Below are 11861 nucleotides of genomic sequence, written 5' to 3'. Positions count from 1 at the left end.
TAACTAGAAATGCCTTACCTGTCTTGTTTCTGTAGCTCTTAGTACATAGCATTTCCCTAATACATGTTTGTTGAATAAATGAGTAGAGAAATTGTTGGTGGCTGTTACCACCAACCCTTCCTCCCTTACTTCAGCTGATCCTGTTCTTCAGATGAAACTTGTGTACCAAATATCCTTTTCTTGAAAAATGGAAATGAAGGGGAGGGATAGGGAGGCTTGTCTTTGCTGGCCGGTGATGTTCCTAGGTATTTTGCCACGCTCAGAGACGAGGATTGGGCTTACAGCCTCCCAAGGAGAACTCTCATGGCCCCATTTATCTTTACTCTTCTGGATCAGATCCCAGAAAAGGCAATTACCACATAGAAAAAAAAAATTTTTTTTTCAGTGAAATTTATTTCAGAATCATGGAAGCAGAGTGATCATACTTAATCATTCATAAATATTCCTATGTAAACAATCTGAGCTTATACATTTTTCAGCCTTGGTGAAAGGGCTTGGTATAAAGATGGCACACTAGTGCAAATTAAATTAATTTCATAGATATTGAAGGCTGGGCTCTTTTCACAGACACTGATGCTTCTTGGCCCTCTTGACTTAAATTAAATAGACTAACCCACCAATAAATAAATAAATAAATAGTTAAGAGGTTGTTCATCAGAGGCTGGGCACAAAGGACAGAGGGTTTCTTTGAACCTAAAGTGTAATGGTTTCTGCCAGGGTGGCTTTGAGTGAGTAGAAGAGATAAAGGTGACCTGGCTCAGTAGAGGGGACCTGAGGATTGGCCCTGGGAAGAAGGGGTTATTCCTCCTGGCTGGCGGACAGATCTTCTTAGCAGTGATTTAAGGAAGACAGCTGTGCATTGATTAGATAATAGTGAAGTTCAGCCTGAGGCCATGTTTAAGCCCTTCTATTCCCCTTCCGCCAGCCAGCAGGGGTTATTTGGCACATTTGGACTCTCTTTAGGGTACAGGTCTCTTTAGGAAGCGCTTTCCATGATGAAGTCAGTTATATCCTGACCACCTTTGGTATTTCCTAGGAAGACAGGCATTTCTTCTGCTTGAGAGGTGCTGATGTACCAGTTGGGGAACTGGGAAGACTCAAATTCCACATTGCCCTTGATTTCTGTCTTGTTGAAGACAAATCGCTTTTCCATCTTCTTCTTTGGGTAAACTTTGGGGTCTAACATCTGCAGCAAAACAGAAATAAGAATTTTTATGAGGGAAGGGACAAAGACACTCAGGTAAAGTTATTCTCTTGTTCAGCCAGAGAGGAAATGATGAGTCCTAGGACCAGGATCCAGACTCCTGATTTATCTTTGTGATACCAACTTTCTGTGTAGTGACTAAAAGAGCTTTTTCTCTTTTCTGAAACTTAATATCAAATGGTAGGGAGCATAATATAAGTGAGAATTAAAAAAAACAATTTTTTTAATGTTTATTTATTTTTGAGACACAGAGAGACAGAGCATAAGCGGAGGAGGGCTAGAGAGAGGGAGACGCAGAATCTGAAGCAGGCTCTAGGCTCTGAGCTGTCAGCACACAGCCCGACGTGGGGCTCGAACTCACGAGCTGTGAGATCATGACCTGAGCCGAAGTCGGACGTTTAACCGACTGAGCCACCCAGGCGCCCCTATAAGTGAGAATTTTATTAAAAAGTGAACATTAGGTGAAAACTTGTAGGACTACCTAATTTCCAGGGACTTTTGCTGTATTTTTCTCTATGGCCCTGGTTAGAATGACTTCAACTTAGAATTGAAACTTTTGCTGGCAAAGCTGGTTAGGGGGGTGGGGTGGCAGGTGATTTTGAGAGTGGAGGAGATGACAGGTGACAGCTCCCTTGAATTGATTAATTTCCTAAGGTGTCATTTATCAAATGGAGTAGCCCTAACAATGTTATAAGCCTTCTAACCCTAACACTGTATAATCTGTTGGGTGGTCACAATGGCAGGACATAATAACATCAGCAAAATGACTTAATTTTCCGTGGTGGGAGTGAAAGTTTCATGCATTTGGTAGTTAAATGTATTTACATTTATGCAAAATTACCAAGTAGGTACGCTCCCATATTTTCTGAGCAAAAAAGGTGGTTGTTTTGGAAATAAATGAGGGCTAAATGTGCTTCAGTGAAGCCTAGGAAGCCTTCAGCCCCTGGTACTCACCTCCAGCTGTAGGGTGGGTTTCCCGTCTTTCATCACACAGGACAGGTACAGGTTATTTTTCTTGATGCACAACACTACTGGTATCTTCTTACTATTTTCCTCCCCATGCACAAAGCTCATGCGGAACACCACTAGAGAACGGAAAGGGGCCTTGTGGTTAGGAACGCACAGCCACGCAGGGCTGGCCCAACACCTGGACCTCGAGCCCAGGACTCATACAATTAACATCTTCTGTGGGAACCCACACTAAGATTCTTATGGCCTAACAGACAGGATAACTTGGCTTGTCACAGACAGTAGCAGGTTTAGTTGCCTGATTTCATATTTTCTAGAAAGAAGGTCTGCAGGGGTTTCTTAGAGCCTCATCACAGTGGCAATGAAGAATTAGGGGGTCTGATTTTTAAATGCTGAAAGAAGGAAGCCATTTTGTGACTGGCCAGTGGTGTGCCCATCCGTATGGGCAGAACAATTTGATCAATGTGCAAGGCAAGAAAAGAGGTAGATCAGGGCTCCCGAAAGAAATCAGGCACAGATCTGTTTCAGGAACATGGAGCAACAAGTGGGAAGAACTTGGGAGAGGTGAGGCTTAGCTGGGAAAAGTGGCTCCAAAGAGACATTCATTTTAGTCTTCCTTAGTCACCACCATCTCATTTGGGGGCCTTGAGGTCATGCTCACAACCCAGTTCTGAAGAAACAGGTTCGTCCTGGCCTGGCTGGGATGCCTCTCTCCAAGGTCAGCAGCCTTGGAAGGGAACAGCCTGCTCCTTTCAGCTGCTCCCTTGGCTGCCCTCTTGCATACAGGGTTCAGCCACAGTGGTGAGGTGCCAGGCGGATTCCCACAACTAATGGGCTCTCCAGACTTGAAACATTTGCTGGCTACAGTAGAGAGAGATAAGCTCCTGCTTGCCAGTAAAATTTCCCTACAAGGAACCATCTGGTATCGGGCGGGAAGGATGTTTGGATTAAGGGGGCAGGGTTGGGAATGCGGATGGACACAGTATCTCTTCACCATCCTAGTTTCAACCTCAACGACAGGAAAAAGGAACCCACAGGCAGTTAGGTCATGTCCATCAAATGACCCCTTTCTAATGGAAGCATTGACATTACACTATCATTCAAAGACTTGGCTGGACAATGGTCCTGGGTGTGCTTGAGCATTCTAATTTCTCAGAGTCTCATCTCTTGCTAAAAAATGAACATGCTAAGGGAATCAATCTGGTGTCCTTGCTAGGACCAAAACACAAATGTTTACCTGTTATACATTATACATTTTTCCACTTAGGTCATAATTTGCCTTATTGTACTACTTTGTTAAAAATGTGGAGAGTTAGCACAGGGTCAGGAGGCCAAGAAAAGAATCAAAACGTCCCCAGTTACCTTGTTGGTTCATATTCTGTCCATTGAGGTGGAGGGCCCGCAGCTCGTATGAGCCAGACAGCACCAGGCTCTTTTGGCTTATGTCTCGGAACGTGTAGTCCTGTGACTGTATGGCCGCATCACACACAAAACCGTCATCCCACGTGTCACAGATGATGGGTTCTGAAATGTGGAGCATATATGCTGTTTAGGAGGAAAATTGGAAAGGCAGGCCAGATGATGTAAGGCAGCAGAATTTGGTGTTTTGGAGGACATCTGAGCATGTGTAGCTGGACTTCGATTATAACTGGTGGGGAGGAAGTTGGGGTGTGCGAGAACTCTGGACTTGGCATCATGAGATGTAGATTTGGGCTGCAGTTCCATTGCCGGCTGCAGACTAACAATAGAGCTACTCACGTAAAATGGCAACGGCCATAACACTAGCCCAACAGGGACAGTGTGAGACTTGCAGGAGGTAGTGCAGATGAAAACCCCTGAGAATGGGAGAGTAACTGGCAAATGTGAATAGTTATGGCGCTTTTGTGTTAAGAATAGTTTCAACTAAATTCATTTAGTTTCTAGGCTTCTCTGTTTTTCTCTCATTGCTGGCCCTTCTACATTTGAAGGACTTTAGCTTTAGGGTAGGTTCGTTGTCTGTTGAGTTGTGGACTCTGAAAAGGACATGACCAGAGATCTCCTGTCTGCCCTTGGTTCTCATTAAGTACCTTCTTCAAAGATGCAGCAAAAGAGGCTCTTCAGGTCCTCATCCTGGAGGGGCTGTGAGCAGGGAAAAGATATCTTCTTCAGTTTCTCCATAGCCACAATGACCGACACGGCATGCCTAAGACTCTTGTTGTCGGGCTGGTGGGAGATTTGCAACTGGATGCCCTCATCTCCCAGAAAACTGTGGCTCAGGTTTTGGAGACAGCCCTGTGGAGAGACCCAGGAAGAGTATGTTAAGGTGGTTGGGCCAGAGAGCTCCCATTTTGACATCAGAGAAGTAGAAGGGGCCTTAGAGAGAACTGAGCTTCTAATGATAAACTCTCTTCTCTCTGAAGCATATAGAGGTTAAGTGGTTTACCCATGGTGAGTTAGAGACAGAACCCAAACCAGAACTGTGGGCTTTCTGATGGCCTAGATGGTATTCTTTTAGAATAAAACCCATGTCTACCTCATTTATCTTCTTCACAAACTACTCCACCTGGCCATAAATTTATACCTTCTTCAACTGCGTCCTCTTGGGTCCCTAATGCTCTAACACTGTATATTTAATTTTTCATGGCAGTGGTGATCATAACATTTTCTATTCATCTATGTTCATTCAACAGGTTTTTAATTATCCTATACAAGTTCTTTCTTTTTTTCTAAACACTGTTTTATGAGCATTCTACAAATACTTTACAAGTGGTTACTATGTGTGAAATACGTTCCCACTTTCCCGTTATTCAGAGAAACCGCAAAACTGCATGAGGGCTTAAGTGAGGTTGCCCTGGTGGCTGATAATGGTTTGAATGCTCAACAGTTAAAGAGGCCTCTAACAGCACAGAGGAAAGCTGAGTGAGAGAAGTTCCTGCTCAGAGCTGAGGCTCCAGATGAGGCAGAGGGAGAGACAGGCTGTGGAAGGAACAGCAGGGAAAGAGCCAGACAGAGAAGCACCCCGCCCCCCACCACCTCCCCTCAGGGCTGGAGTACACCAGTTACTGGTTTCAAAGCATTCAGAGAAATAGGCTTTGAACAACAATAGGGACTGACTTATTAGGCTAGAGGAAGCTGCCATGAACTGAAGAAGAAAAAAAAAAAGTCAGAGAAAAGTGGCTGCTTGCTAATCTGTGCAACTGACCTGGCTGGGTTGATGGCACCTTGGAAAGTTATTAGGCCTCATACAGAAAAGAAGGGACATCCTGAACGTCAAAATGGCTCTCAGTAAAGGTGAGAGTCAGAGAAACACCCATTTCCTGGGATAAACTTAGCTATCACTGACAGTATTTCAGAACTGAAGGTTACAGGAGGCCCACAGCTAAGAGATCATCTAGTGCATGCCCCTTATATTTCAGAGGTCCAGGGGGTGAAATGGCTTCTTTAAGGTCAAATAGCAAGTGAATGATTTTCTTTCAACTCCCAATTCATCTTTTTGTTTACATCATCCACATCTTATTGTCATCAGCTCTATCCCAGGGAGCAAAAAGCTATTCTACCTTTAAAGGGGGCAGATGTACATGAACTCCCAAGGACTCCAGTGACTAATGTAGGCCGAACCCTCTCTTAAAAGGAGAATTAAATTTGCACTGGAGCCTGGGCCGCCTTCCAAACAAGAGGTAGCAAACTTTATCCCCACAGCCATTCCTCCTCGCCCTCCATGAACATGGCCACCATCGCCAAGCCTCAGTGAGTGACTGTGGGAGCAATATCGTGCCATCTGCATCTGCCTCACTGGAAGAGGTGAAAGTCCTTCCATCACAAAATGCCACGGGAACAAGGTGGCCCAGAACCCTTTTCCTGGAGCCTTTCTCATGTCTGAGTCCCTCCAGGAGTTGTGAGCTTGGCTCACGGTCTCACCTTCATCTTTTCGGGGCCATCAGCCTCAAAGAACAGGTCATTCTCATCACTGTAATAAAAACAGAGAGATTGCTCAGTTAGTCTCCCAGACACGTTTTGTTTTCCCTTCCCTGCAAACAGTCTCCACTGTTAATAGGAAACTGCAAATAGCATGTCTCTTAAAGCTACTGAAAGCTGTTGGCAAGTTTTATGCTAATATACACGGGCAGCATGGGAGGCGGGGCAGATATCCCTTGTACTCTCTGTTGGATCCTGAGACCTAACTTCCAGCCCAGTTAACATCTGAACTTTTCCTCTCCATCAAGCCAAACATTGCCAAGGAGTCCCCTGTATTGTGCACTTGGAATCTTTTTTTCCTGTTTGTCATCTGCAGGAAGCCCCTGTAGCAACAACATCTGAATGTCCTATGCGGCCCCAAGGCTGGACTTGTAGTGGGAAATATGTCATTAAACCAGGTTCACTTGGAACCCCACTTGCCACTGGAAGAGGCAGTTTGGGGGACAAATCTGGTCTCCAAGCACAGATAACACTCCACTCTTGAAAGAGGAACCCTGCTCACATTGCTAGTCTCAGTCTCCCCACTGACCTGTAGTAAGCCATCATTTCACTGGTGAGTTCAGGTACTGCTGCCATGGCCATTTCAGAAACCTGGGTAAAGAGGAGAAAATGAGTAACTTCTTGCCAGGCCAGTCCCCACGAGGGCCGCCTTCTTATGTGAATTTCCCTTAGCACCTGCAACATGGCAGGCATGCAGAGAAACAGCCTTTGAATGAATGAGTGAATGTGTGAAAGAGCCTTCCTTTGGGTCCAGAGGAAACAGTTGCTAACCCAAACCCAAACCAGGAGCGTATTTGTTAGATCTGGAGCAGAGGCTTTGACACTGATCTCTCAGATGTCAGCTGCTACATAAGCAGTGCCCATTCCCAGAATATTTCACAAATCATAACCATAGTAGTACGTGTGGCATCTTTATAGAAAACCCAGCCCTTAGGCAGAGAGGAAGGGAGAGAGGGACAGAGAGACTTGATTAGAATCGAGTCATAAAGAAGAGTTAGTTCAAGTTGTACCTGAGTAATGAAGACTGACTGGAGAGAATAGAATCCCGGAGTGGGCTGCTGTGCCTCGAGAGATCTGCTCTCTGCCAATTTCAATCTCATTCTTTTATATTCTTTAAAAGCAGAAGTAGAGAGCTGAGAAATTTCCCCTTTGGTTAACTAATTTCACAATCAAGTTTTTTTAAAAAAAGAATTGATGGGAACTTCTGGGAGAAGATAAAATGAAATAATCCTCTAGGCCATGGAAGGGCAAATGGTAGCAAATGATGACACATCTTTGCAAATGTGTCATTATGCAAATATATATTGTTTTCCTGATAACAATTACATGAATGGTGTCAATATTAAAATACAGGATTTTCCTAGGCTAGAATAATGTTTTAATTTGGGATCTCTGGGGGCAAAGTGGAGGACATAGAGATACATACGCAAACATGCTTCCTTAAATTTAAATTTAGGAGGCTTCCCACTTGGAGATGGATTAAGGGGTAAAAAGAAATGACAGTAACCCTCCCAGTCTGTATTGAGGGTGCTGTTTTCTACTTTGGGAGCTCAGGGTCCATTATAGGAGCCTCTGGGGAGACAGTTGACCTCCTAGGATGGGGCAGAAAAAATATATTTATGCAGGGGTTAGGCTCCTGATGGGGCTGGGGGAACCTTGGAGACAAGCTCGTGCAACCCTTTCAGAACAGGTGCTGGTACCCTAGCCAGTTACAAATGTAATCAGTATCAATGCTTGATGAACAGTGCATGAGCCTGGATTGAGAATGTATTTGAAAAGATTGTGAATAAGTCAAGCTTTCAGGAGCACAATTCCTCCTTAAAATGCAGATAAGATGTTTTCTGCTTAAAATAATTTTTCTGTTAACTCTGAAATGTGGACTATTTTTTTAAAGTTTATTTATTTATTTATTTATTTACTTATTTATTTATTTGGGGGGAGAGAAAGAATGAGAATGAGGAGGGGAGGGGCACAGAGAGAGACAGACAGAGGATCCAAAGTGGGCTCTGTGCTGACAGCAGACAGCCTGATGTGGGGCTCGAGCTCACAAACCCAAGATCATGACCTGAGTGGAAGTCAGACGCTTAACTGACTGAGCCACCCAGGTGCCCTTGGACTATTGTTTTTATAAGACTATCTAGCTGCAACTATATGTCTTGGTATCTCCAAGAGTTATTAGACTGTTTTTTCCCCCCAGATCTATTGAGATATAATTCAAAAATAACACTGTGTAAGTTTAAGACGTACAACACAACAGTTTGCTATACATATATGTTGCAAAAAGATTACCACTAAGGTTAATCAACACATCCATCACCTCATATAATTATGTGTATGTATCCTTTTTGGTGAGAACATTTAAGATATACCCTGAGAGCAATTTTCAAGTACAGGTATATGATATGGAATAGTTAACAAGAGTCACCATGTTGTATATTGGATTCCTAGAACTTATTCATCTTATAACTTGAAGTTTGCATCCTTTGACCAAACACACTCTCCCCATTCTTTTCTCTGTTTCTATGAGTTTGCCTTCTTCTCTTCCTCCTCTACTTCCTCCTCCTCCTCCTCCTCCTTATTCTTTTTCTCCTCTTCCTCCAAGATTCCACATATAGGGGGAATAATAAAGTATTTGTCTTTTTCTGTCTTATTTAACTTAGTGTAATGCCCTCGAGGTCCATCCATATGGTCACAATTGGCAGGATTTCCTTCTTTTTTATGGCTGAATAATATTCCTCTGTGTGTGTGTGTGTGTGTGTGTGTTATATAAAATATCTTTGACCCATTCATATGTTGGTTGACACGTATGTTGTTTCCGTGTCTTGGCTGTTGTGAATAAAGCTGCAATGAATTTGTGAGCGCAGATGCGTGAGATAGTGATTTCATTTCATTTAGCTATATACCTAGAAGTGGAAATCCTGGATCATGTGGTAGTTCTATCTTTAATTTTTTGAGTAACCTCTATATTATTTTCCACAGTGGCTGTACCAATTTGCATTCCCACCAACAATGCTCTAGGGTTCCCTTTTCTCTACATCCTCAGTGGTATCTCTTCTGCTTTTGATTTGAATTTCCCTGATGATTAGTGGTGTTAGGCATCTTTTCATGTAGCTGTTGGCCATTTGAATTTCTTTGTTGGAAAAATGTCTATTGAGGTCCTCTGCCCATTTTTTAATTGGATTATTTATTTGTTTATTTTTGCTATTGAGTTATAGGTGTTCCTTATAAATTTTGGATATTAATCCCTTACCTGTAATATGGAAGATACCTTCTCCTATTCTGGAGGTTGCCTTTTTGTTTTGATTGTTTATTTTGGTGTGCAAAAGCTTCTCAGTGTGACATAGTCCCCCTTGTTTGTTTTTGCTTTTGTTGCTTGTGTTCTTGGTGTCACATCCACAAAACCATTGTCAAGAATAGTGCCAAGGAGCTTTCCCCCTATGTTTTCTTGTAGGAGCTTTACAGTTTCAGGTCTTATTTTTAAGTCTTTAATCTATTTTGAGTTAATTTTTGTAAATGGTGCAAGTTAGGGGCCTCTAATTTCATTCTTGCATGTGAATATCCAGTTTTCCCCACACCATGTATTAGAAAGACTATCTTTTTTACACTGAGTATTCTTGACTCCCTTGTTAAATATTAGCTGACCACGTATGCATGGGCTTATGTCTGGACTCTCAATTCTATTCCTTTGTTCTATGTATCTTTTTATGCCAGTACCATACTGTTTTGGTTACTATGGCTTTGTAGTTTAGTTTGAAATTGGGAAGTGTGATGCCTCCAGCTTTGTTCTTTTTCAAGGTTGCTTTGGCTATTCAGGATCTTTTGTGGTTCTCTACAGATTTTAGGATTTTTTTTTCCATTTCTGTAAAATATGCCACTAGATTTTTAATAGTTGTTGCATTGAATATATAGATAGCTTTAAGTAGTATGGACATTTTAATGTATTAATTATTCCAATTCACAAACATGGGCTATCTTTCCACTTATTTGGGTTTTCTTCAGTTTCTTTCATCAATGTCTCAAGTTTTCAGTGTACAGATCTTTCACCTTCTTGGTTAAATTGTTCCTATTTATTTTATTGTTTTTGATACTGTTGTAAATGGGATTCTTTTTTCTTTATCAAACTTTGTTTAATTCAGAGACCAGCAGAATGCCTTTCCAGGGTAGCCCTCACATTTGTAGAATGATTGAATGACAGGTCATAAACTATGCATGGAATCTAGGAATGGGGCCTTCCCCACTTCTTTTGGCACTGAATTGAAACCTTGCTGGCTTATCTGGTTCCCTTAGGAAACTGTGAACTCTTTTTTTTTTTTAATTTTAATTTTTTTTAAGGTTTATTTACTTTTGGAAGAGAGACAGAGAGACAGAGTGTGAGCGGGGAGAGACAGAGAAAGAAGGAGACACAGAATTCAAAGCAGGCTGCAGGCTCTGAGCTGTCAGCACAGAGCCTGACGCGGGGCTCAAACTCGCAAACTATGAGATCCTGACCTGAGCCGAAGTCAGACACTCAACCGACTGAGCCACCCAGGTGCCCCAGGAAGCTGTGAACTCTTAAAGCTGGGTCTAGCACAGTGCCTAGCATGCAAACTGAGACAGGAAAATTTGCTGCCTGCATGGGTGCGCAGGAATTTGACAGTTTTCCCTCAAATAAGTACGTGCCTGCTATGTGCCAGGTACTGTGCTTGCTCTATGTTGTCCGTAGGAGAGAGTTCCTGACTTTTCCAGGTAGGAGGGAAATAGACCTTACTGTGGGGCAAGGATCGCTCAGCAAACTGGCTCACCGAGCAGCCTTCTGAATCTTAATTAGGCTCCTAATACCTTGATATCAGGAAGGTGGTCACAAGAATGCCGTCCTTGGTCAGTTGTATGTTCCACAGGGAATCTAAAAGCTGCCTCCTGTTCAGTGCATCAATTTCTTGTGAGTTTGGTAAGCAATAGTCAGTTCTCAACTCTGAACCCTCATAAAATTGAATGGCTGTTTTTGCAGACACGCTAGAAGTCCTGTCTAGGGAACCTGATGGACATTTCTGTTTTGCTTCCACAGTCTTCACTCTACAAATTAACACTGGTCCCCAAACTTCACTGAAGGAATTACTACCTTCCTCAGAGTCTTTATGCTGGGGTCAGCAGGACCTGGTGGTCTGATAGCTCTGTGGGCTCTCTTGACAGAGAACACAGAGATGCCTTCAGCCTGTTGATGTGATTAGAAGCTGAGTGAAGGAGGGTGAAAGCCAGTGACAGAAAGGGAGGTCTGCAAGAGACTCAAGCGTCATTTGTGAGCTAAACCATTCTATTTCTAAGGACTTGAGATTGAGGTCGGGAGTCTCAAATCTACTTCTCTATCTTCTAGCACCCAGGTTGCATGAGTTCCCATTCTTTTTCGCTCAAGGGAAATTTTTGGAGCCATGGGGCAATGCCCCTTGACGTAGTAGTTTCTACAGTTCTGCCATGTCTCATCCCAGCCCCATAGCCTGGACCCCAAACCTGGCAGCATCCTGACCATCTTAGGAAGTGAAACCTCTTATTGTGTCAGACAGGCATATTGCACAATACGTGTATCAAACCCTGTCTCTCCAAGAAGACTAGTCAGGCCACAGAACTTCCTTCAAGTCCCTAATAAACGGAAAACTTCTTACTACAGAAATAGTTGCACTGGGGGAGGACCTAGAAGAGTGACGGTGGTGTAGATGGCAATGCAGGCCCACGAAAATGGAACAAGCAGAAGTGGGGAGTT

The 11861-nt window shown here is 43.1% G+C and overlaps 1 protein-coding gene across 1 annotated transcript; it reads right to left on the bottom strand.

Annotated features, from left to right (window-relative positions):
- Positions 1-892: 892 nt before the first annotated feature.
- On the bottom strand, positions 893-7216 carry IL1B (interleukin 1 beta). Its single transcript, XM_043603973.1, has 7 exons — positions 7138-7216; positions 6657-6718; positions 6071-6119; positions 4240-4444; positions 3536-3697; positions 2159-2289; positions 893-1186 (listed from the first exon to the last, which is right to left on the bottom strand). The coding sequence occupies exons 2-7, from the start codon at positions 6707-6709 to the stop codon at positions 977-979; spliced, it is 810 nt and encodes a 269-aa protein (XP_043459908.1). The 5' UTR covers positions 6710-6718; positions 7138-7216; the 3' UTR covers positions 893-976.
- Positions 7217-11861: the final 4645 nt, after the last annotated feature.

The sequence above is a fragment of the Prionailurus bengalensis genome, chromosome A3 (assembly GCF_016509475.1).
Source record: "Prionailurus bengalensis isolate Pbe53 chromosome A3, Fcat_Pben_1.1_paternal_pri, whole genome shotgun sequence".
In the NCBI taxonomy this organism is placed as follows: Eukaryota; Metazoa; Chordata; class Mammalia; order Carnivora; family Felidae; genus Prionailurus; species Prionailurus bengalensis.
Note: the sequence above shows the minus strand (reverse complement) of the source record. Positions and strands in the feature narration are given on the sequence as shown.